The sequence below is a fragment of the Cynocephalus volans genome, chromosome 10 (genome assembly GCF_027409185.1).
Source record: "Cynocephalus volans isolate mCynVol1 chromosome 10, mCynVol1.pri, whole genome shotgun sequence".
In the NCBI taxonomy this organism is placed as follows: Eukaryota; Metazoa; Chordata; class Mammalia; order Dermoptera; family Cynocephalidae; genus Cynocephalus; species Cynocephalus volans.
The window spans coordinates 126862739-126883689 of NC_084469.1; the positions used below are offsets into that span (position 1 = coordinate 126862739).

The window sequence follows — 20951 nt, forward strand, 5'->3', positions numbered from 1 at the left end:
CGGCGGGCGCGCGCTCCGAGGCCGGGCCGCGCCTGCCGCCTCCGTGCCGCACTCAGCGGCCGGCCGCGCCGCGCTCCGGGGTGGCGGGCCGCGGGCCGGCGGCGCGGGCCATGTCGCGACGGGGCTGGCGGGCGGCGCAGCCTGGGCGCGCGGACTGAGCGGCGGCGGTAACCCGAGCCGCCGAGGCTCGGGCGTCACGTGGGCGCGGGGGGAGGGCGCGCGGGCGGGGCTGTGGGAAAGGCCGCGCGGGCGCAGCCCCGCTCACGGCCGGCGAGCGCGGCTTTGAAATCCGAGCCCGGGCGCTGCCAGACTCGTCGGGAGAGCGCGGGCGCCACGGCGGATCGGGGGCGGCGCTGGGGCGGGGCCCGACCCCCCACTCTCCCGGGGAGGGACTCGACGACACCTTCCAGTCTTTGGTCTCGGGCGGGGGCTTCCCGCGCTTTCACAGACGGACAGTGGCTATAGCACGCCCCACACGGCGGCAGGATGGGGTCCCCGGTGCATGCCCCCACCGCCGGACACATACGCAGCATAGAACAGGGGCGCAGGTCATGCGGGCCGCCCGCTTTGGGACATTTCATCTCAGGTGCAGACCCTTCTCCATAAGTTTCCAAGCAGTGCTGATGCCACTCGGATGGAGTGCACGAGGCCGGGCTTTTGAGGGGTGATGGTCTCTTGGGTAGGGGTCCGTTTCGTACCAGCTGAGGAGGATTGTCCCTAGTCCCTGATGCCTGGGAAGGCAGGCGTGTGCATGTGGGTGGCAAGTACAGCCTGTCGTCCTGGAGATTCCAGGAGGGAAACCCACCCTCGCTGGGCAGTGAAATGCTGGGGCTCTGGGGAAAAGCAGGCACAAGCTTCTCCCCCACTCAAGAGGGCTGTGGGAGCCACTTGGGAGCTCATTAGGAGGCCAAGTTGAGCTTCCCAATGCCTGGGGACAGGTGAACCCTGGCCTACAGGTGCTGGAGAGAAGCTTGCTCAGCCAAACCAAGGGCTGGGGCACCTGTCCCCTGGACTGGTCTATAGCCCAGTGATCTGCAAAGTGTTCTGCAGTGTGCAATTAATTTCTTTTCATTCCGAAGCTCCCGAGGCTCAGCTCCATCTGCCCAACGGGGACCAGGATGGAGGTGGGATGGAAGTCAGATTAGGGGCTGGGGGAGGCAGAGGTCAGGTTCCAGGGCAGGCCAGTGCCTGGTCTGTCGGGGAAGGTGCGGGTCCTAGAGGTGGAGAGCTGGCCCCAGGTCCACAGACCCGTCAGGTGAGTGGGCCCTGATCAGGCCCTGGTGGTGCTGCCAGCACTCCTCGAGGTCACCAGGAAGCCAGGTCTCCTGGACAGAAGGTGAGGCCTGGGGCAGCTGTGGCACCAGGCAGAGGCAGGTGGCAGCTGGGAAGGAGCAGGCGGGTGCAGATTGAGGGATTTCTGTCATTTCTTTATTGGGGCATGTGTGTGCACGAGCATCATTCAGAAAAGATCTTGTGCTGGTCCCTATGTGCATACAAGTACACACACACGTACATACACACATGTTCACATGTGTATATATAAGACCAGAGCTCTGGCAGGCTGAGGAGGGCAAGCTCTTTTTGCAAGAGGGTATTAGAAAGAGATTGATTCCAGAGGATGGGTGGCATCTGAGGCTGTGGCCCCACCCTGGTGGGAAGCCAGCTGTCTGAATGCTGGGGTGCAGCTGACAGCACTGGGGGCCCGGGGGTGGGGCTGGGCTGTGAGAGGAGCTCAGCAGGACAGAGCAGCCTCTGTCCCCCACACCATGCCCTGGGCTGGTGATTGGGCCCAGCCCCGCCCCTGAGAGGCAGGTCCTTAGGCTCCTTGGGGAAGGGGTCTGAAGACCCTGAGTGCTTCATGGGACCACTCGTTGGGACCTTCTCCATGCCAGGCCTGTCAGAGGACAACCCTCCGGTCCAGGTGATCCCCGCGCCCACTCCGCTGGTGCCTCACTTCCAGGTGCTTGTTCTGGACCTTTTCAAAGTGCTGCAGCAGTTCTGCGTAGTCGATGCTGGGGGAGTTGGCTTTCTGGGACTTGGGGGCTGCCTTCAGACTATCTCTGGAAAGAGGGAGCAGAGCTCAGCATCAGTGTATCACATAGGTGGGGCTGCTGGTGGAGGCAGCGGGGTCGGGGCAGAGCCACAGGCAGGTGGGGCTCAGCCTCTTGGATTCTGGTGCCTCGTGCCTGGCAGTCTTTCCCCAACAGCCAGCCCCAAAGAGCTGGGGAGCCCCAGGAGCATCCCCTTCTGCTTGGTGAGAACAGCCACCACTGCTCCTTGGATATCACCCTCAGCTTGTGGGCTGGCAATGGCACCCAGAGCAGGCATCGCATTGGGAAGCATTTCCTGTTTACGAGTGGCTCTTTTGGGGTGAAAGCCAAGGCTAGCTGCCAACCAGGAAGCCAGCTGGGGCCTGGAACAGGGTCTGGGGAGAAGGGGGAGGATGCAGCTTGGCCCTTTCTCTGATGCAGGGCTAGGGATGGGGACAAGCGGGATCTCTGGAGTCTCTGCTGGGCCCTCAACTTGGCAGGACATTTGTTTTTGAGTGTTGCGGCCGAGGCCTGCATTCACTCCCCGTTCCTGGGGAAGGAAAGCTGGACATGCTGATGGCTCCTACACTCCTGTTACCACCTTCCCCAATTGCTCTGTACAGCAGCACAGGTTGTGCACTGTACAACTGCAGTATGCACAATACTTCCTATAATTGCACAGTGTAGTGGCCCTACTGTCCCCCTCAAGCCCAGTGCTTATCTTGCCCCTGGGGACTGAATCCCCTTGGGCCCTGTCCCATTCCTAACCATCCCTCCAGCAGAATCTCATGAAATGTTTACCTCCTCCCTTACTGGCTTGGAGAAGCAGATCTGTCGGCTGAGCAGTATCTGCTTCTAGCTCCTGAGACCTGGTGGCCCTGGTGAGGGGCTCAAGAAGACTGTGGGCTGCTCAGCTAAGCAGACACTCCTTGGGCCCTTTGAGTTCATGAAGAGTCCCTAGTATGGGGGGTCCAGGCAGCAGCTAGGCACAGGAGATAGACACACCTGGACCTAACCATAACATGACCACTTCCTAGCCATTTGACCTTGGACATGTGACTCAGTTTCCTCATCTGTAAAGGGGCGACTGCCACACGAGCCACCCCATGGTATGGTGGTAAAGATTACTTGATACAATGTGTAAGAGCCCAGCCTGGTGCCCAGCCCCAGCCTAGGCACCCGATAGGCAGGTGCTCTGAGCTACAACTCTGCCCCTCTGAGGTAGGACCAGCAAGGGCACAGGAGATCAAGGCCTGTGCAGATCGGCTGCTCAGTCCATTTTGGGGGAAACACAGTGGAGCTCCCCGCAATGGAACCCTCACCAATGAGCTTGGCCCAGCACAGAAGACCATCAGCCAGAGCCTGACAGACATCTGTGACAGTCTACCAGGCTGCTGGGGCAGGACCAGGGGCAGAGGGGACTCTTCCCACAGTCCAGATGCCATCTGGATCCCGGAGGTGGCCTCCTACCCCACACCTGTTCCTGTCCTGCCTTCCTGTTGAAGAGGCACCACCAGAAAACATCCTGGACAGAGTCTGCAGCTGCTTCGTTTCTGGGCCTTGAGACCCTTCCTCCTGGTCAGCATTAGCAGAGATTAAAGTTACCTGGGTGGTGCCCACTCCAGGGGGCCAGTCTGTGGGCTCCAGCTGTAGCTTTCAACTCCCCTGGGAATGGGGGAGGGACCTCCCTGGCATAGTAACCCTGTGATCCAGGTGCTACTGCCCCAAGAGAGCAAACTGGGCTTCTGAGGAGGCCAAGGGAACCTGGAGCCTGGAGTCCCAATCCCAGGGTGTGGCCAGATGCTCTCCTGACCCATTTAGGCTGGGACAGGGGAAGAGATGTGCAGGTCTGAAGACAGGAGGACACAGGGATGATACTGAAGTGTCGTCTGATGCTGAGTGCTCACGGATCTGTATGCTACTCCCCATGACACTCAGGTAAGCCAACACATTAGGTCCAGGGGAGAGACTGAGATTAGGGGATTTTAGGGAGATGCTAGCAATGGATGGCTAACCTGGGGTGATGCGCACAGATGTGGCCAGGGTGGGGGTGGGGAGGATTGGGTCCATCTTGCTCTCTGGGCTCTCAGGGTGGCAAGAAGTTCTGTCCCCAGTGATGGGCAGGCCCTTCCTGGCCTGACGTCTTGGGAGTAGGGATAGAGGTGGGAGACACTGTCTGGGTCTTCTGAGCACAGAGGCCAGGGTTCCTCTCCCTGCCTGTCCTAATGGGCACAGTCACTGCTCAGGCCTTTCATGTTCTCTGTGTTTACAGTAACTCTCAGGCACCGAGTGACCAAGGACACACAGCCTGTGGCACAGAGCTGGGATTCCAGAACCCAGAGCTGGCCCTCTCCCCTGCCACCCTACTCACACACTTGTCACCAGCTTTTTCTTCAGAGGTTCCCTCCTGCCTCACCGAGGAGATGGTTGGTCCCTGAGGAGGAGCCTGGAAGCTGGAGGGGGCTATGGTCCCCAAACCCTACCAGCGCCTTGTGTACACAGAATGTGGGATGGGCGAGCGCAGAAACTCCCCAGCTGTTCCTGGCTCGCGGGCCTGTCAGGCAACTCGACGCTGTCTGCCAGCTGCCTGCCCCTCCCAGGGCTGGGACTGTCCTCAGCCCCCTTCCCAGGGTGTGAGCTGTCCCTCCGTGCCCAACCCTGCAATCTGACCGCTCCCCCAGCTGTTGCTGAGGCCCCTCGCTCGCCCACTGCTCTTGTGCCCCTATCTTGATACCTCTTCCTAGGTCCTTGCAAAGAAAGCTGGGAAGTGAAGCCTGTGAAGACTGAGAAGAGCCTCACACACCCATATAGTCCAGATGTATATTTGATAATGAAAAAACCAAGAGCCCAGAGAGGGCATAGGGTCTGCCTAAGGTCACACGCAAATCCACAGCAGAGCTTGGATCAGTTCCTAGTACGGGCCTGTGACCACCCGCCGACCCATAGAATCTTCTACCCAGAGGCCTCCATCAGACTGACAATGAGAGTTCATGAGGAAATCCTCATTTTCCCCAGCTTCCTTCTGCAAACTTGTTCTTCCCTGGCTTGGGGAGTGTAGGGAGGGGTCCAACTGCCTGAGCCTTCTCTGCCCTCCCCGGACTAAGAGAGGTAGCATGCCAAGCTCTGAGAGTGGCAGTGGTCCTTAGCAGCGGAGGGCTGGTCGCCTGGCCAAGAGGCCTCCCCCAGGAAGGCAGGCTGGTTCCCATGGGGAAACTGGAGGTCACACGGAAGCAGCCCTTCCTTCCTCCTCTTCCCCCTCCTAAGTGCCTGCTAGGGTGACCCTAACACCCTTTGGGTGTTGGAAAGGCCAGTGCAGAGGCCAGGCCAGCAAGGCCGGTGTGGCTTTGGGCCCCTCTCCGAGTCACAGGAGCCAGAGGCGCTCTGGCAGAGGGAACCCAAATGCAAACCCAACTCCATGGCCGCCTCCTGCTCCCCTGGGACACACAGTACACCGAATGCTGTCTCCTGGGTATTACCTGAGTGACACCCTGAGCAGCTGGGACAAGGCCTAGTCCTGCCACCCTGGAGTGCTGCTGCTGGGGAATGGGGCAGGGAAGACAGGAGCTGGACCATAGCCTGGGGCGGACAACCTGTCAGGTGCCCCACACTCAGCTTCTGCAGAGGCCAGGCTAGGTGGGGGGTGGAGAGCCTACGCCCAGTGGTATGGAACGCACAGGAGACTCTGGGCAGGCCCATCTTGAGGCTGCCTGTCCATCCCAAGGGCAAACACCCGAGGCCCTTGGCTGGAATGAGGCGCCAGGCCTGCTGAGTGGCTCTAACAGCCTGGGAGGGAATTCTAGACACACAGGGCATCTGATGCAAGCTGGGCACGCTCCATTCAGCGTAAATCTTCTCAGTGGCTCTGCTTGTTTCCATGGCGACCTGACAAGTGAAATTTTCCATCTCGGATGCCAAATGCCTGTGGATGAGGCAAAGCCTCCAAGGGTTACCAAATATAGACACAGCCCAACAGGCTCTGGGGCCGGGGCCAGCAGTGGGTTCAGGGTGGGAGCCTGGACCCCCCCCTGCCCAGAGGCTGCCATGGTGGGCCTATTGGTGGAGGCGAGCCTGGGACCCACTATCCGCATGGGCAGGCCATGGGTGCACCCCTACCTCCCACCCCACCCAGGAGGGGGTGGGGAGGGCTGTCTGGGGTCTGGTCAGCTCTCCTGCTTGACTGCCACCTGGGCCCCCATCTCTAAGCTGGGGCAGGAGCTCTTCCCCCTCTCTGGAGTTTCTTTCCGGGGGCCTCTGTTTGGGCAACTCTGTGGCTATGGGGTGGGTGGCAGCCACAGTGACAAAAGGGGCAGGATACTGAGGTGAGGGAGATCTCAGAGACCCCTCAGCCGCCCCCTCCCTCCTCGCAGAGTAAGTGGTCCCAGGCTGGCACTTACTCGGTCTGCAGCAGCTCGGGGTTGGGCACGCACTGGAGCCGGTGGGACAGCAGCTGGAAGGCGCTGCTTTGGGGCAGCAGCATGAGCAGGCCGTAGAGGGCCTTGATCAGGTACGGGTGGTTCTTAACATCCAGCAGCTGCAGGCGCAGGTCTGTGCCAGGGCATAGGGCAGGGGTCAGGGGCCTGGCACTGCTGTGGGAGACACGCAGCCCAGACCCCATGCCTCAGCTTGGCCAGGAGAGGGCCAGAGCCACCCTGGACCCAAGGACCCAGATGTGTGGGGCCAGCGGGCAGCTGTGGCTGAGGGAAGCAGGGCTCCTCCGCCTCCAGGAGTGTCTCGGCTGTTTCCATGATCTCACCTCTTTCTTCTTCCCTTACCCACCTGCCGGTCTGTCTGGTCTTTCCAATAGTCACCTCAGCCAGACGATCCCCAACCTGCTGCTGGGCCTAGTCCATGTCCCCTCCATACACCCCCCAACCCCCCAGCTGCCTCCCTGGTAATAAGAGGGCTTGGGGCTTGTAGTGTAACAGATTCCCCAGTCGGCTCGCACGTGCCCGCATGAGAGAGCTATAAATAGAGTGTGCTGGAGAGAAAGACAGTGGATTAGGACAGCTTTAAGGGAGGCAGGATGGAAAACTGCTTTGTGTGTAGCCAGACACACCACAGCCCAGGAGTGTATGCGAGGTGCTTCTGGATGTCCACCTCAGACACCAGGCCTGCCACCATCCCACCTAAGGGAGAGGACACTCCTCTGGTCTCGCCTGGCACACGTTCCGACCCAAGTTGCCTGGGCTGTGCTGGTGGCAGTCCCAGCTTCCCCAAGGCCCAAAGGGGAGACCAGACTCGAAACGGGCTCTCACTTCTCCCCTAAGAGCCTCTCCAGGAGAGCCACTGGATGGTCTGTCTCCTGGTCCAGTCCAGGGCATCTTCTGTGCAGCATAAGCCACAACATCCTTCCGGACAGTGGACATGTCTCCCCAGTAGCAGCTGTGCAGGGTGTCTAGGTCGACACTGGGGGCCTTAGGGCCAGGGTGTCAGTGAACCAAGAAGCAGGGGACTGAGGGCCTCCCACAGCCCCTCCTCTTGCCCCACGAAGGAGGAGCCACCAGTGGAGACCTACACAGGTGTCCCCAGGCCTGGCTGCTCCAGCAAAAGTCTGAGCCTGCTTCAAATCCTTTCTTCCAGTTGGGCCTTGGGGAAGCAGGGACTGCCTTGAGGCCAGGCCAGCCACCAACAAGGCCCAGGCAGCTCCAGGTTGGGATGGGTGCTGGGCAGAGACCGGGGTGCATCTCTGTTGTAGTCACCTTTCCCCAACAAAGCCCTGGGCCTGAGGAGAAGGTGTCTGTGGCTTCTCCATGGTCAGGGTGAATCACCTCAGGTGAATGAGCAGGTGCCTGGCCACCCAGGGAGGCCCTGGGGAAGTGAGCTCTCAGGCGCGACACACTTGGGACAGGCCCTAGTGCACTCTGCTGAGAACAGGTCTCCCTCCTGCTTTTCTGTTTCGGGGTGTCAGTCACTGATGTACTCTGCTGCTTGGAGAAGCTGGCCCTTTGACTAGGAGTTGGGGGAAGGAAGAGGAGGGGAGGGGGCCCCCATCCCTGCATTCACTTTCAGGATCCGGGGTGAAGGCTGATGGGCCCAGGTGGGTGGGGCAGAGACGCTGCCAAGGAGTGGGAGGCCTGGGCCTCCAGCCTGGCAGGGAAGGTGGCCACCAGCAGAGCCGCTTCCCGGCTTCTCCACACGCCATCAACACGAGCGTCATTTGCAGCACACCCGCTTTGGGGAGCAAGCGCTGTATGTACCAAGGCTCCAGGAGCTGTGCCCACCCCAGCCAGCTGCCGCTTGTGCACATTCAGCCTGGGTGCTACTACCCAGGCATCTCCGGCCCCTCAGCTCCAGCAAATGCCAGCGCTTCTTTCAGAAATGTAAGGACATGGCTGTTGGGCAAAGATGAGTACTGCAGGGGGCCCAGAACTTCAGAGAACCTGGGCAGAGGACAGCATGCCTGGGAGGGGTAGCTTGGGACAGCCTGGGGGTAGGGCCTGATGTCAACCTTCAGGTGGGTTGTGCTGTCAGCACTGGCCTGTGTCCATGAGGCCCACTTTGAGAGACATAGGCAGGACCCAGATTCTAATGCCATGTGCCCTAGACCTGCTCCAGCTGGTCTCTCAGCCCTGTCATCCCCAGTCTTACATTCTTGACATTCCAGAAGCATCCCTGGGGTGACTGCCCTCCCTCCCTCCCCAGCCTCAGCCAGCTGTCTCTGAGTGTGGCTCCACCCCCACCTTGCTCCAGGCTGGTCAAAGGCTCACTGCTGGGCCTGTGGTCCCTGCTAGATCAAGCTAGGCCAGACTCAGGGCTTACATGTGAAGATGGGACACTCGATCAGCTGCACCAGCTTGTCCACCTCTGTGAGGAAGTCCACAGTGACCTCCAGGTCCCCGCTGGGTGGGCAGTCAAGGAAAGTCTGACCATGGGGCCAGCACAGCCTGTGTCTGTGAGGGGCCACTGGAGCTCAGGGGGGCCAGGCTGGCCCCACCTTACAAGCAGGTGGCAGAGGTGGAATGCAGGGTTTTGGTGGGGCAGCTCAGAGCACTGTGTGTCCTTCCCACCTGCCCCTGGTGTCCTGCACACAGAGCCTGGTTCTTGCTGAGCAGGATGTGGCATACAGAGGATATGTCTATTATCCTGTCTGCCTTTCTGCCCCTCTCAATGGAAAGCAGCATGGCTGTCCCTCCTGCACGGGTGCTCTGGGTTCTGCTCCAGCCGTTCTCTCTTCTGCACCCCCTGGGCTTGAAAAGGCTCTTATCACAGCTCTGCAGCCTGTCAGGGGAGGGCTGGGCAGGAACAGCCCGGCTCCTGCCTGAGTGGATGGCTTGCCAGCAGGCAACATCAGGGCTGCAAGGACTGCAGCGTGTGGAGCTGCGGGCAGTAGCCTGTTGGTTCTGGGTCCCACAAGCAGCTGAGAGAAGCAAATCCAGGCTGTGGAAGGAGAGCAGGCATCCTGAGGGGAGCCTAGCAAGGCCAGACCTGACCCTCTTTCCTCACCCCCAACACCTGGCCCATCAGAGAAAGAGGCCAGCTTTGCCTCCTAAAAAGTGCTGCTATCCAGGGTCACATGGCAGGCATTCACAGAGGAGGCTGTGCTGCTTCTGTGTTTAAATAAAACCTATATGTGCCTTTCGATGGGGCGGGTGCTGAATGTGTGTGGGCTTGGTCCCCTTCCCAAGGCCTCCTGTCTGTCTGGCCTGCTCCTCCCCATTGTGTCAAATGCCGAGGCTGCTCTGTGGCTCCTAGAAGTCCCACACCTGAGCTTGAGCCTGCAGGCCTCATCTAAGCTCAGCTGCCAGCCTGCAGCAGTCCCCCCCCGCTACCCATTCCCAAGCCTTCCCTCCCACCCCTGCCCTGGCACTGGGCCAGGCACAAGGGTGGCCAGCAGGATCTGCAGGGGACTGAGAGTACCTGCCTCTTCCCCAGGGCAGGAGCTGGGGCTTGTCCTCGCCCAGATGGCCCCTGGGACACCACCTGCCAACACTAGCTGGGTTGGGCTCACTCAGCCCTGATCCCAACTCACAAGGTTCCTCCAGGGCCAGTTCCCCTCCAGGAAGCCCCCAAATGGCCCCAGTGCCCCTGGCCAGGTGGCCATGGCCCTGATGTCCCAGCCCTGGAGGCTGAGTAAAGGGGCAGGGGCAGGAGGATGACACAGGAAGGGAGCAGCTGGCCCCTGGGGGCCCCTCAGTGGTCAGACCCCAACAGTGGTGAGAGGAAGGATACAACTTCTGGATGAGGTCATAGGCGTGCCGGTAGTTCTGGGTAAGGAAGCAGAGCGACACTGTGGTGACTGGGTTGTGGCACCAGGAGCGGTACAGGCAGCAGAACAGGTTCTGGCTCTCCTGAGGGGGAGAGGCGAGCAGTCAGGAGAGTCCCTGCTCCTTCCCACCCGGTCACTGAACGCGGGGACCTGTGGGGGAAAGGGCCACAGGTCTGAGAACCAGGGGCCCTCACCAGCTCAGCACCCCGGGCTGTGTTTGGCAGCCCAGCTGGGAACGAGCTGTCACAAAGGAAACACTGACAGCTTCTCCTCAGACCCTGTCATTACCTCCTGGTCCCACAGAGCCATGTGGGGTGGCCACCAGGGCCTGGCCTGGAGTGAGGCTCTCCTTTGTGCTGGCGTTTCTGCCCTTGGCCAAATAACAGTAACTGTCCTCCCCCGAGCTCTATGTCCCAGGGCTGAGGGGCCGGGAGGGTGAGGCGGGTGCAGGCAGGCGGAAGCTTCCTCAGGCTGGGCTCTCCGGGCGGGGGTGTCCTCCTCCCCTCTGCAGCCCACTTCATACACCCAGGACACTGGAAACGAGCCCGGGAGCTGAGTCCACACTTGGGGGAGCCCCTGACCCTGAGGAAAATTCTTGAGGCCTCTGCGAATGTCTGGAAGGAACCACAGGAGGAGGCAGGGCTGTGGTCTGGGTCAGTTCTGAGCCACTTGGCCCCAGACGCCCTCAGATTCAGGCTTGGATGTTTCCGAGACTCCTGTGAGGGAGGTGGAAGCAGGGTCTGCAGAGTCTGAGCTCGCAGGAGGCACCAGGTGGTGACTGAAGCCCAAACTGGGGAATGAAAGCCCTGGAGGTCCTGCATGCGGGTTGGCACCTATCCCTGGGGGCCCTTGGCTTGCATCTCTCCGTCCTGCAGGGGGGTGAGCATCTTCCTCAACTCCTACTAGCCCTGGGTGCGTCCTCACCCAAAGCCTGGGACACCCTGACTTATGACAGGCGCCTTGTGAGACAGATGTGTCCAGCTGTGGGTGGGAGGGGCAAGACCAAGGAGAAGGGCCAGGAGAGAATGAACCTGATTCCCCTGCAGGGTTATAATCTGGAAGCCTGGCCTGGAGAGGCTGGCATCGCCCAGCAGTGGGCCCAGAGACAGCAGAACCTCTGTTTGTGAGGGGCAGTGCCTGGGCTGGGGGTGGGTGTCAACGAGTGGACAAGGCAGGGCCACTGGTGGGTCAGGGCGGACACATGGGCCCTGGACAGAGTACGGAGCCTTCTGCTGACAGAGGCTTCAGCAGTGGGGACTCACTCCATGGCTAGCGCTTACACGTAGCCATTCACCAGGGGATCCATATTTCACACTGGGCCAGGGAAGATCTCAATTCCATCCGCATCTCCTCTCCCCGGTCTCCTGGGGCCAGCCGAGGGGCACACAGGATTAAACCTGGGTCAGAGCCCAGGGACATGGAGTACCAGAGTCTTCAGGTCCTTGAGCTGGTTTCTCAGCTGGAAGAGCTCTGTGGAGGTCAGCAGGATGGTGTTGAGGGTGTGGACCATGGTCGAGGCGAACTTGAGGTCCTCCTCTCGGAGCAGGATGTCTGCCATCGAGTGGAAGATGTTCTCAGCGTTCAGCAGGAGACAGAGCTGCCTGGAAAACAGGCAGAGAGTACATTATGGCTAGGCCATACCAGGAAACGCTTGGCCTCAACTTGGGAACCCCCCTCTGGTTTTTCTGCATCCCGGGGAAGCCTGCTCTTTCCTGGGGCTGGTGTGCAACCTGACTCTGAAGCCTGTGGGGGGACGTTGGGGTGCTGTTCACAGGAGGCCTGGCTTCATGCTCCCAACAGCCTCCACCCTGGCCCAGCAATCCCAGAGCCCCCAGGCTGTATTCCCCCAACCCCCTCCCCGGAGAAACAGCTGGGTCGCTGGCTACCAATGGTGTTGCAGGGCCCTAAGTTACCTTCCTGAGCTCCCACAAACATCAGCATCCTCTCACCCCTTGCCCCACACAAGCCAAGGCCCTCCTGCCCCCTTCTGGGCTTTATTTCTCTAGAGCTCACTTTCATCAGACAAATTCTCCACATACTGGTCATCTGTTTCCTGTTCCCCCTGCCCATGAAAACCCCCAAGGTCAGGGATCTGTGCCACTCCTGCTACGTCTCCCTGGCATGGAGTGATGCCTGCAGGCAGGAAGGCTCAGTAGGTACTGGTGGAATGGGCAGCCCCTCACGGCAACCCCGACTCTTTTCCTCACTATATAGATGATGAAACTCCGGCATGGGGAGGTGAAGTGACCAGAACAAGGTGGCAGGATCAGGCAGGGCCACTGCTGGCTCCATCAACCCCTGGGCCGTGTCTCCTTTCTTCCTCCTCTCCTCTAGTAAGAGTGTCAGGGGATAAGGATTGGGCTTTACAGAAAGGAGTCTCCATGTTATAAAAAAGAAAAACAGACACCAAGGTCAAGGGATTGGATCCCCATAGCCACCAAAAAATAAAAATAAAAAAAATAAAAAAATAAAGGAAAAAAAGAAACCCAGAGAATGAAGAAAAACAGCTTTTCCAGGGTCCCTGGGGCAAGGTGATGTTAATGGTGACAAGTGGTGTCAAGGGCAGGCTTGTTGACCTCACCCCTTCACCACTGTGCCCTCAGACTTGGCCTTGAGGGGAAGAGCACCCCGAAGGCCATCTGGGCAATGGCTTTCCAGCTGGGGTGGGAAGACCTCCCGCTGGGAATCCCATGGATCCGGAAGCTTCCTGCAAACCCAGAAGGAAGGAGGTAGGGGCTGGTGTCCGCCCGCCCACCTCCCTGTCCCTGCTCCAGGGAGGCCTCCTCACTGCAGATGAGCCAAAGGGGCCGAAACCTCATTTCTTGTGTGCTGAGTGACATGAGCAGCATTTTGGGGCATCACGCCTGGAACATGTTCCTTTCCTCCCAGCTCACTAAACTCGTACTAAACTCATCATTATCAGGACAGTTTCTTGCTTTCCTTTGAATACCAGCCATGGTTTTGAGGCCAGGCTGGGGAAGATTCCTCCTCATCCCAGCCCAGGAAAAATCCCAGCGCAGTTGGTAGTGGAAAGGCCAAACCACGATGCACAAACGCTGGGCAGGCGGTCTCCAGCCCTGCCCCAGCTGGGACTGGCAGGCTTGGGCAAGAAACCAGGAGAGAAATCTAAACAAGGCAGCGACACTGGGGGGATGGGGCAGTGGTGGACACAGGAACAAGGGGCCACTTGGTCTCTGCTGCACACACCACTGGGACACTGCCATTGCCCGAGTGGCTCCCTGGGTGGTAGGTGGGTGGGTGAAGGCCTCAGAGCCTGGTGCTCCCAGCCACCAGCTGCGTGATCTCAAGGTCTCGCACAACAATTTCTTCACCTCAACTGCGGGTGATACCTCTCTGTAAAATGAGGGGAAACACTCAGAGGGCAGCGTGAAAACTAGGTGCAGTTCACATGAGGTGCCCAGTGCTGGGGACGTGGTACCATGATGGCCAGCCACAGGAGGGAAGCCTGGCCAGGTTGCCTCAATCCAAAGGCAGGGAGGGGGTGGCCCTTCTGCAGAACTCAGATGGTGCTTCCTTCCCCTCCACACCTCCTTCCCCTAGATAAGCCCTGTCTCCAGGGCCGTGGGACAGAAATGTTCCAGAAGGGCAGGCTGGGGAGGAAGGGGAGCGTTCTGACAAATGGTCACAAATGCCCGTCACCTGCAGCTGCTGCCGTCTCCATGACAAGGGCCAGCAGCTGAGCTGCTGCCAGGCAGCGCTCCCCAGGGACCACAGTCCAGCCAGGACCTGCAGCAGCCTGGGGGCAGGGGCGGTGCTCTCATGGGAGGACGGGCTAGGGAGGGTGCGAGTGACAGGCAAGGGGTGGTGGTGAGGAGAGGTGGGTGCCAAGGCCTCCTGGTGTCCCAGAGAACCCAGGGAATGCTGATGGCACTACAAAAGGTCAGGGATGGAGTTTTCTGGAAACACCTTTCTCTTGCCACCAGTGACATGACCCTGTCCTGGTTTTCCTCCTACTTCACCGACTGCAACTCCTCCTCTAATGTCGGGTAGCCCTACTGCTCTTCTCTCCCTAGGCTGCACCTCTTGGTGGTGTCATCTGGTCCCATGGATGTGTTTGTTCAAAGCCTTCTCTAGACCAGAGACTCCTGTACGTGACTCTCCTGCCCTGAGCCCCCACTGAGCTCGGGATGGGACATCTGCTTGCCCAGTATACAGCCCTGAGTGGCAACCTAACAGGCATTTCAAATTTCACAGGGCCACAACCCAACTCTTGGCATCCCTGTAGATGTGCCACACCCCCATCCTTCCCCACCTTGGTAAATGGCGTCACTGCCCACCCCGCTGCTCAAGCCCAAACCAAGGAGTCATCCTTCATCCCCCAGCCCTTCCATTGGGTCCACTGGCAGGCCCAGGGGCTTTACCTTCAAAGCACAGCCTGTTTCAGCCTTCTTGTCTCCTCTCAGCCACCATGGCCTGGGGTTAACGTCAGCTAGCTCTTGTCTGGCCAATCCTATGATGTCTCCTGGTCTGTCTCAACCCCTGCTGTTCGCCTTCCATGTACTGAGGGGACAATCCTAAAAAGTGCCAACCAGAACCCATCCCTCTGTGCTTGAGACTCGTTAATGGCTTCCTGTGGATCTAAAATAAAGCCTCGCTGCTCAGCAGGGCCTGTGAGATCTGACACCTGCTGCTCGGCTCCTCTCCAGCCTCATATCTCCCTTACTCATGATGTTCTAGCCTCTTGGGCTTTTCTTCTGCTCCCGACCTCACCTAGCTGCTGCGGCCAAGAGGCTCTGGCTGATGTGCCCAGGGACCGGCGCACTGGCTCCTTCCGCCATGTGGGTCTTGGCTCTAGCCTTAGGTCCCAGTGAGGCCTGTCTGATGTGCTGCCCTGCCACCAGCCCTTCTAGGAGAAAGCCCTGTTTCTTTCACAGCACTTATCAGCACGGGATCGTCATGCTAATATGAATATGCTCTTCTCAGGGTTCCCGTCTGTCTCTCCCACCATAATGTGAGCTGCAGAGGGCAGGCCTTGTCTGTGACCCTTGTGTCCCTCCAACCATGAGGAGGGCCTGGCACTCAGGAGCTGCACAGTAACTGCTGTTGGCCGTTGCTGTGTGGAGGAAACTTGCTCACCTCCATCAGAGGTTTCAAGGACAGGCCCACAGATGCCCCCTACTCCCCGCTCCATGGCCCCTCTGGCTCATCCCCAGGCAGGTTCCTGTATGCTGTGGTCTGCAGAAAGCAGATGCCCTGACAATAGTTTCCCCTTATCATTGCCAGGCTAGGCCCAGGGCCTGGCTGTGCTGCCCACACCTCCTTTGCTCGCTCCCTCTGCTGAGGAGTACCTGGGAGGCCAGCTCATTGCAGGAGACTCTGGAGCACGTGCTTCAGCCAGCCTGAAGGATCGGCAACACATCGCACCCAGCCTCCTCACAGGGAGTCTCCCCCTGAGTGCTGCTGAAGAAAACACCACAAGGGGAGCGGGGGGAGAAGCTAGGAACTGCTGGACACTGTTCCACCCCTACCCATGGTGGTTGCTGGGCGGACCTGGAGGGGCTCCACTAAGAGGGGTTGCGGCAGCAGGAGGGAGACAGAGGTGGGGGCTGCAGCCTGCCTCATCTCAAGGCCACCCTATGTTTGGGGAGAAGGAAAACACCTCCCAGACTGCTGGGTCATAAAGCTTTCAGAAGACAGGAATAATAGCGAAAGTGCTAGCTAGCTCATGGGACCCCCTGCTACATGCCAGGCACTGTGTCGAGGGGGTTAACAAACCTGTTTGGACCAGGTCAGGATGAGGTGGCAAAAACAGCGGCACACACTGAGGGTTCACCAGGTTCAGGGCACCGTCCTGGGCACCCAAGGTAGAGGGGAAGGCGAGTCACAGTAGGTCAGGTGGGCCATATCTTGGAGAGCCCTGAAACTTGAACAGGATGCCTTCTCTTGAGCCAAGAAGGTGGGGATGGGGGAAGGAGGGCCCACTTCATTTCAATCCCAAGTTCATGACAGGACCTGCATGGATGGCCTCAGAGTTACCATGTGCCTGGTGCCAGGCTTTGAGCTCCTCCTAGGGCTTCTCACTGAGTCCTCACACAACCTGGGCAGGGTATATGATTATCACCCCCATGCAGAGAAGAGAAATCTGAGGTTCAGAGGGGACCTATGCCACCAGTCACACAGCTGACCAGGGAAGGAGGAACAGAGAACTCAGACCCAGGGGAGGCGACTTCCCGACCTGAGTTCCTCTTTGCCACTCTGCTTCCTCGGTGCCTGTCATGTTCAGGCCCCAAGGGCTGTCCCTGCTGGGTGGAGGCCTGGCAGATGGTTGCCTCGCAGGGCTGCTGCGTCATAACTACTCTGCTGAGCCCAAGCCGGGCTCGAGCTGCCTGCCTGGCTCTCAAGCATAACGTCAATAATGGAACACAGCTTGCAAGCATTAAACATTTGCCCATATTTTCTAATACCCATATTAAAGTGCTATTCATCATGAGACAATGGATAGAAAGTACTTGGGGACAGAAAGGTGAGGTGAGAGGGAACCGGAATGGGCTTTGCAAGGCCATGGGGACCTCTGGCACCATCCTGGAGGCCCACCTTGGGGCTGGAGGAGGGCAGGGGCCCACACAAGAGTGTGCCGAATTGGTAAGAGGGTGACTGAGGAACAGCAGGAGTGAAGTGTCCAGAAAAGAGGGGTGCACACCCATTCAGGAAGGGCCCCTCACTTGGTGGCAGTGGAGCTGTTGGCCTGAGCTGGGGCTCCGCACTGGGCAGGGCACCTCACGCACAGACCGGAGCCTGCATGGACATGCTCTGCCTCTCCTCTTGGGCCTCCTGCTGTTGCCGGGACTGCTGCTCCCCTACTTCCAGGTCTGGCTTCATGCTTGGGGCAGGAAGGACCTCTTTGGTTCCTCTGCCACATACCAGGAGCTCTCAAGGGAGTCATGGCCTTCAGCCTGTTCTGGACCCCCCAGAATCCAAGAGATGGAGCCATCACTTTTCCTTAAGAACTGAGACAACACCGCCTTGCCTGTAAAGATCCCCTTCTTTAAGGCAGCCTCAAAAGGCCAAGGCGTAGGCCCACACTGAGCTCTGGAGTAGAGTCTGCATGGAAGTGGCTGCACCACCACTGCCAGGCCATGTGAGCCTTTGTGCCACTGTCCCTTCAAACATCACCATAGGGCCGGCCCCGTGGCTCACTCGGGAGAGTGCGGCACTGGTAGTGCTGAGGCCGCGGGTTCGGATCCTATATAGGGATGGCCGGTGTGCTCGCTGACTGAGCGTGGTGCTGGCCACACCATGCCAAGGGTTGCGATCCCCTTACCGGTCAAAAAAAAAAAAAAAACACAACCAAACATCACTGTGCACCAGGCTCCAGCCCTGGACAGCTGCAGGCCTCGGTGGTGGCATGGTGGAAGGTGCTCTCCTGGTCCCTGCCTGGTGGCCACGCACAAGCCCTGCTTCAGGGAAAACATGGGCCTCAGCAGGTGGGAGGAGTAAGGCGTCAACTGGTTTTGCAGGAGCCTGGGGCCTTAGGCTTCCGGGCAGCTCTAGACTGGCCAGTCACGCCCTAAGTCCACGTGGCCTGGCTCAGCAGGAGAAGGCCCGACTCCTAGTAAGAGAAGGGTGGCGGGAGAAGGGCCTGGGCCGAGGCTGACGGGGCCTGTGCTGTCTTCTCCATTCTGGCCTGGGTGGTGGGAAAGGGGCCACATGCTGCTGCTCCTCCGGGGACTGGACAGACCACCAACTCGGACAAAGCCAAGCCTTGGTTTGGAGGACAAGATCTCCTTGTGGCTTTAACCCCCCTCCCTGGGCTGTGTACAGGGCAGAAGAGCCATTGCATGGATACGGCTCTCCAAGGGCATGGGGCGGGGGCTGTCGTGCAGCGAGAGGCCTCTTCCTACCGGCTCAGCTCCTGCGGCCGCAGTTCATCTTGTAGGGCAGGGCAGGAGGAAGCCTGTTTGGCAGTGGGGGGGAGAGTGAGCAGTTTCTTTCAGGACAGACTCACCTGGGGCCTGGCAGTGAGGGTGTGGAGGCTGGGGACAGCTGGAGCCCACACGGGGAGGAGCTGGGGAAAGGGCTCCTTCACAGGGCCTGTCCGCAGGAGCAGGGGCCCTGTGCTGGATGAGGGCCCTGGAGGGCAGAGCGCTGAGCTCGTGGGATCCTTCTTGGGGAGCAAGTATTCTGGCTTCCCCTGGGGAAGCTGGACCCTGCCATGTGGCTTCAGGGAAGATGTAAGACTTCTTCTCATGACCCCACTTCCCCACACCCTCTGAAAAGAGGACAGCAAAGCCACCAAGGCCAGAAACAGCCCCCGCCATCCACTGTCAGCCGATCCTCATGCTGGCTCCTTTCCAGGACACTCCTCTGGCTCCCATCACCAAGTAAGGGCAGGCTGACACCCCCGCCAGCCCGTGATTGTTATGACACTGAGCATAGACCTGAGGGTGGCTGGGGAAGGAGCCAGTCCACTCACAGGGCGGCCCAGGCGGCAGCCCTGCCGTTAACCCTCCTCCCTCAGGCCTGGCCTGTTTAAGAGAGCGGCAGAAGGCAGAGGCCGGAGATGTGGCTGACCCATGATGGGGATGTTCTGGGTGAGAGTTCAGCCTGGGACAGAGGGAGGGGCTGGGGGCCAAGGAACGCCCCTGCCTAGCCGGCCCCTCTGGCCAGTTAACACAAGGCCACTGGGCAGGGTTGTGGTAAGGGCATCGACGGCCTCAAGATAAGTTTAAGGGGAAATGAAGGGTGAAGCGATCATTCCTCTCAGGAGCCTCTGACATTCTCGACCACCCCTAACAACAAGCTTGTGGACCCCAAGATGGCCACCAGCACAGAGCGCAGAACAGTGGGGCTGGTGGGTGGACTCTGGACTCCAAAGATCTCCAAGAGAAAGTGATGCCGACGTTGAGAGGTGGGTGTGAAAGCTGGAGCACCCCCGTCCCACCTGGCAGTCCCTCCTGCTGCTGTCGACGCGTCCAGTCCACTCACCCCCGCCTGCCACTCAGTGCTAATCGCCCCACGACCAACTGAGGACTCAGAACCAGCCGGCAGGTTCCAGACGTGGGTCCTTCCAGTCGTGCCTTCTTAGTGCCACATGAGAAGCAGGGGTTTGATGATTTCATTTGGTGCCTCGTTAGGCTGGGCCACAGGAACCTGATACAGGAACTCCTCAAACCACCCAAACACTCAGCAGAAGCCCCCTACGCTGCCCCACCTGGTTCTTCATGCGTCTGCTTCTATGCTATCTGGCATTAGGGCCACCCGATGCCCTCCATCTCTCCCCGAGGCAGGTCCAATTCTCCAGCCCACTGGCCCCAGAGGGACCTGCCTACAAGCCCTGCTCTCTGGTGGGGAATGAGGTGAACAGTTGGCCACTGCCAGCTCTTCCCCAGGGGTGGGGAGAGCTCTAACAGGTGACTGGGCAGACAGTCCTGGCTCAAGGCACCTCTCAGGGATGGTTGGACACTGCCTGGTAGGAGAGCACAGGGTGGGTGGACTCCACTGCCCTCAGTGGCCCCAGGGTTGGGCAGATGGGCAGGAGGGCACCAAGCTTCAGGGGCCTCTGGTCCAGCGTTCTCGCGGGCAGGGCCAGAGCACTCCCCTGCCTCAGCTTCCCTGCTGACAGTCCCCTTCCCTTCTCCCTCTAGCCTGGCCTCCCTCCTTCACTTCCATCCCCAGCTGCCTGCGGCTCACTCCCCAGGCCAGCACCATGCACAGAGAGACGACTCCTCACTTCCCCTCTACACTGGCTACTGGCTGGTGTCCATGTCCCCTGCAGTGGTTCAAGGCCAGTGGGACCCAGGCACTTCTCCTAGGAGACCCTGGAGTCTCATGGCTGATAAACCTGAAGTGCAACCTAATACCAAACCTAAAAAATACACAGGAGGCCCAGAGCAATTTCCACCAGAAAAGGGCCTCTTCTCTGTCCAACAGCTGGGATCCTTTAGGAATTTAGAGAAAGTGGTGTTTGGGTCAGTATAGCCCTGGGGTGGGAGAGGAAGTCATGGCCCCCATCTGGAGTTCAGAAAGCTCCAGAGTCTCACTGCATCTTGCTGCTCCCCCTCTCTCTTGTCCCTCCCAACTCTGCTTTGCAAGTATGAAAACTGTAAGTCTGTTTTATTTATTTCAATCAGTCCTCGGCAGTGTGCCCCTCAGGGCAAAGGCAGCCATGGTAACCCTGCCAACTCATGCCTTAAAAATTCATCATGCTTAATGCAGTCGATGTGTGTGATACACTTAAAAGTTTCTTGGGGGAATGGGGGTGGGAGGAGGCTGCTGTGTGGCAAGAGGACTTGTTTTCTAGGTCTTGCTGGGTGCTGATAGAAAGGGGATGGAGGACGGGGGCACGGGATGGATGATGGGGAAAAGATGAGGTGGAATGTGGCCTTTTGTCCTCTTAGCTGTCCGTCTCTCTGTTCAAGAGGAGCCATGCCACGCTCAGGGTAGGGGTGGGGGGTGTCACAGACACCTGGGCTGGGCTCATCTAGAGCACTCCAGGGTAGTTCTCATCTGGCCAGTAGCTGCTGCAGAAAACCAAACTGTCTCACTGAGGCAGCCGGGGAGTCAGCCCCCCTGGTCCCAGCTAGCTGGCCCATCACAGCAGGTTTGGGGCTTGGCAATGGAGAGATGGGTACCTGTGGAACAGAAAATTAATGGCCAGGAAGGGACAAGGTGGCCTGGCTCACTTTAGTTGTGGAATTTGGCTTGCACGTGGAATTGCACATTAAGGGGCCTTTGGAGTCAGGTAGATTTTTAAC

At 59.3% G+C, this 20951-nt stretch overlaps 1 protein-coding gene across 4 annotated transcripts in view; it reads right to left on the minus strand.

The window, feature by feature from the left end:
• Positions 1-1416: 1416 nt before the first annotated feature.
• Positions 1417-20951, minus strand: part of VAC14 (VAC14 component of PIKFYVE complex) — a 109489-nt gene continuing 89954 nt past the window's right edge. For 2 of the 4 annotated variants that reach the window (XM_063110970.1, XM_063110969.1), the window contains exons 15-19: positions 11663-11837; positions 10200-10318; positions 8790-8869; positions 6425-6575; positions 1417-2060 (exon numbers count right to left, since the gene is read on the minus strand). In XM_063110970.1, coding sequence (XP_062967040.1) covers positions 1898-2060; positions 6425-6575; positions 8790-8869; positions 10200-10318; positions 11663-11837 — 688 coding nt within the window. In that variant the 3' untranslated portion in view covers positions 1417-1897. Of the gene's footprint in view, positions 2061-5486; positions 5913-6424; positions 6576-8789; positions 8870-10199; positions 10319-11662; positions 11838-20951 lie in introns of those variants that run through there. The other 2 variants (XM_063110968.1, XM_063110967.1) reach the window with 1 other exon arrangement.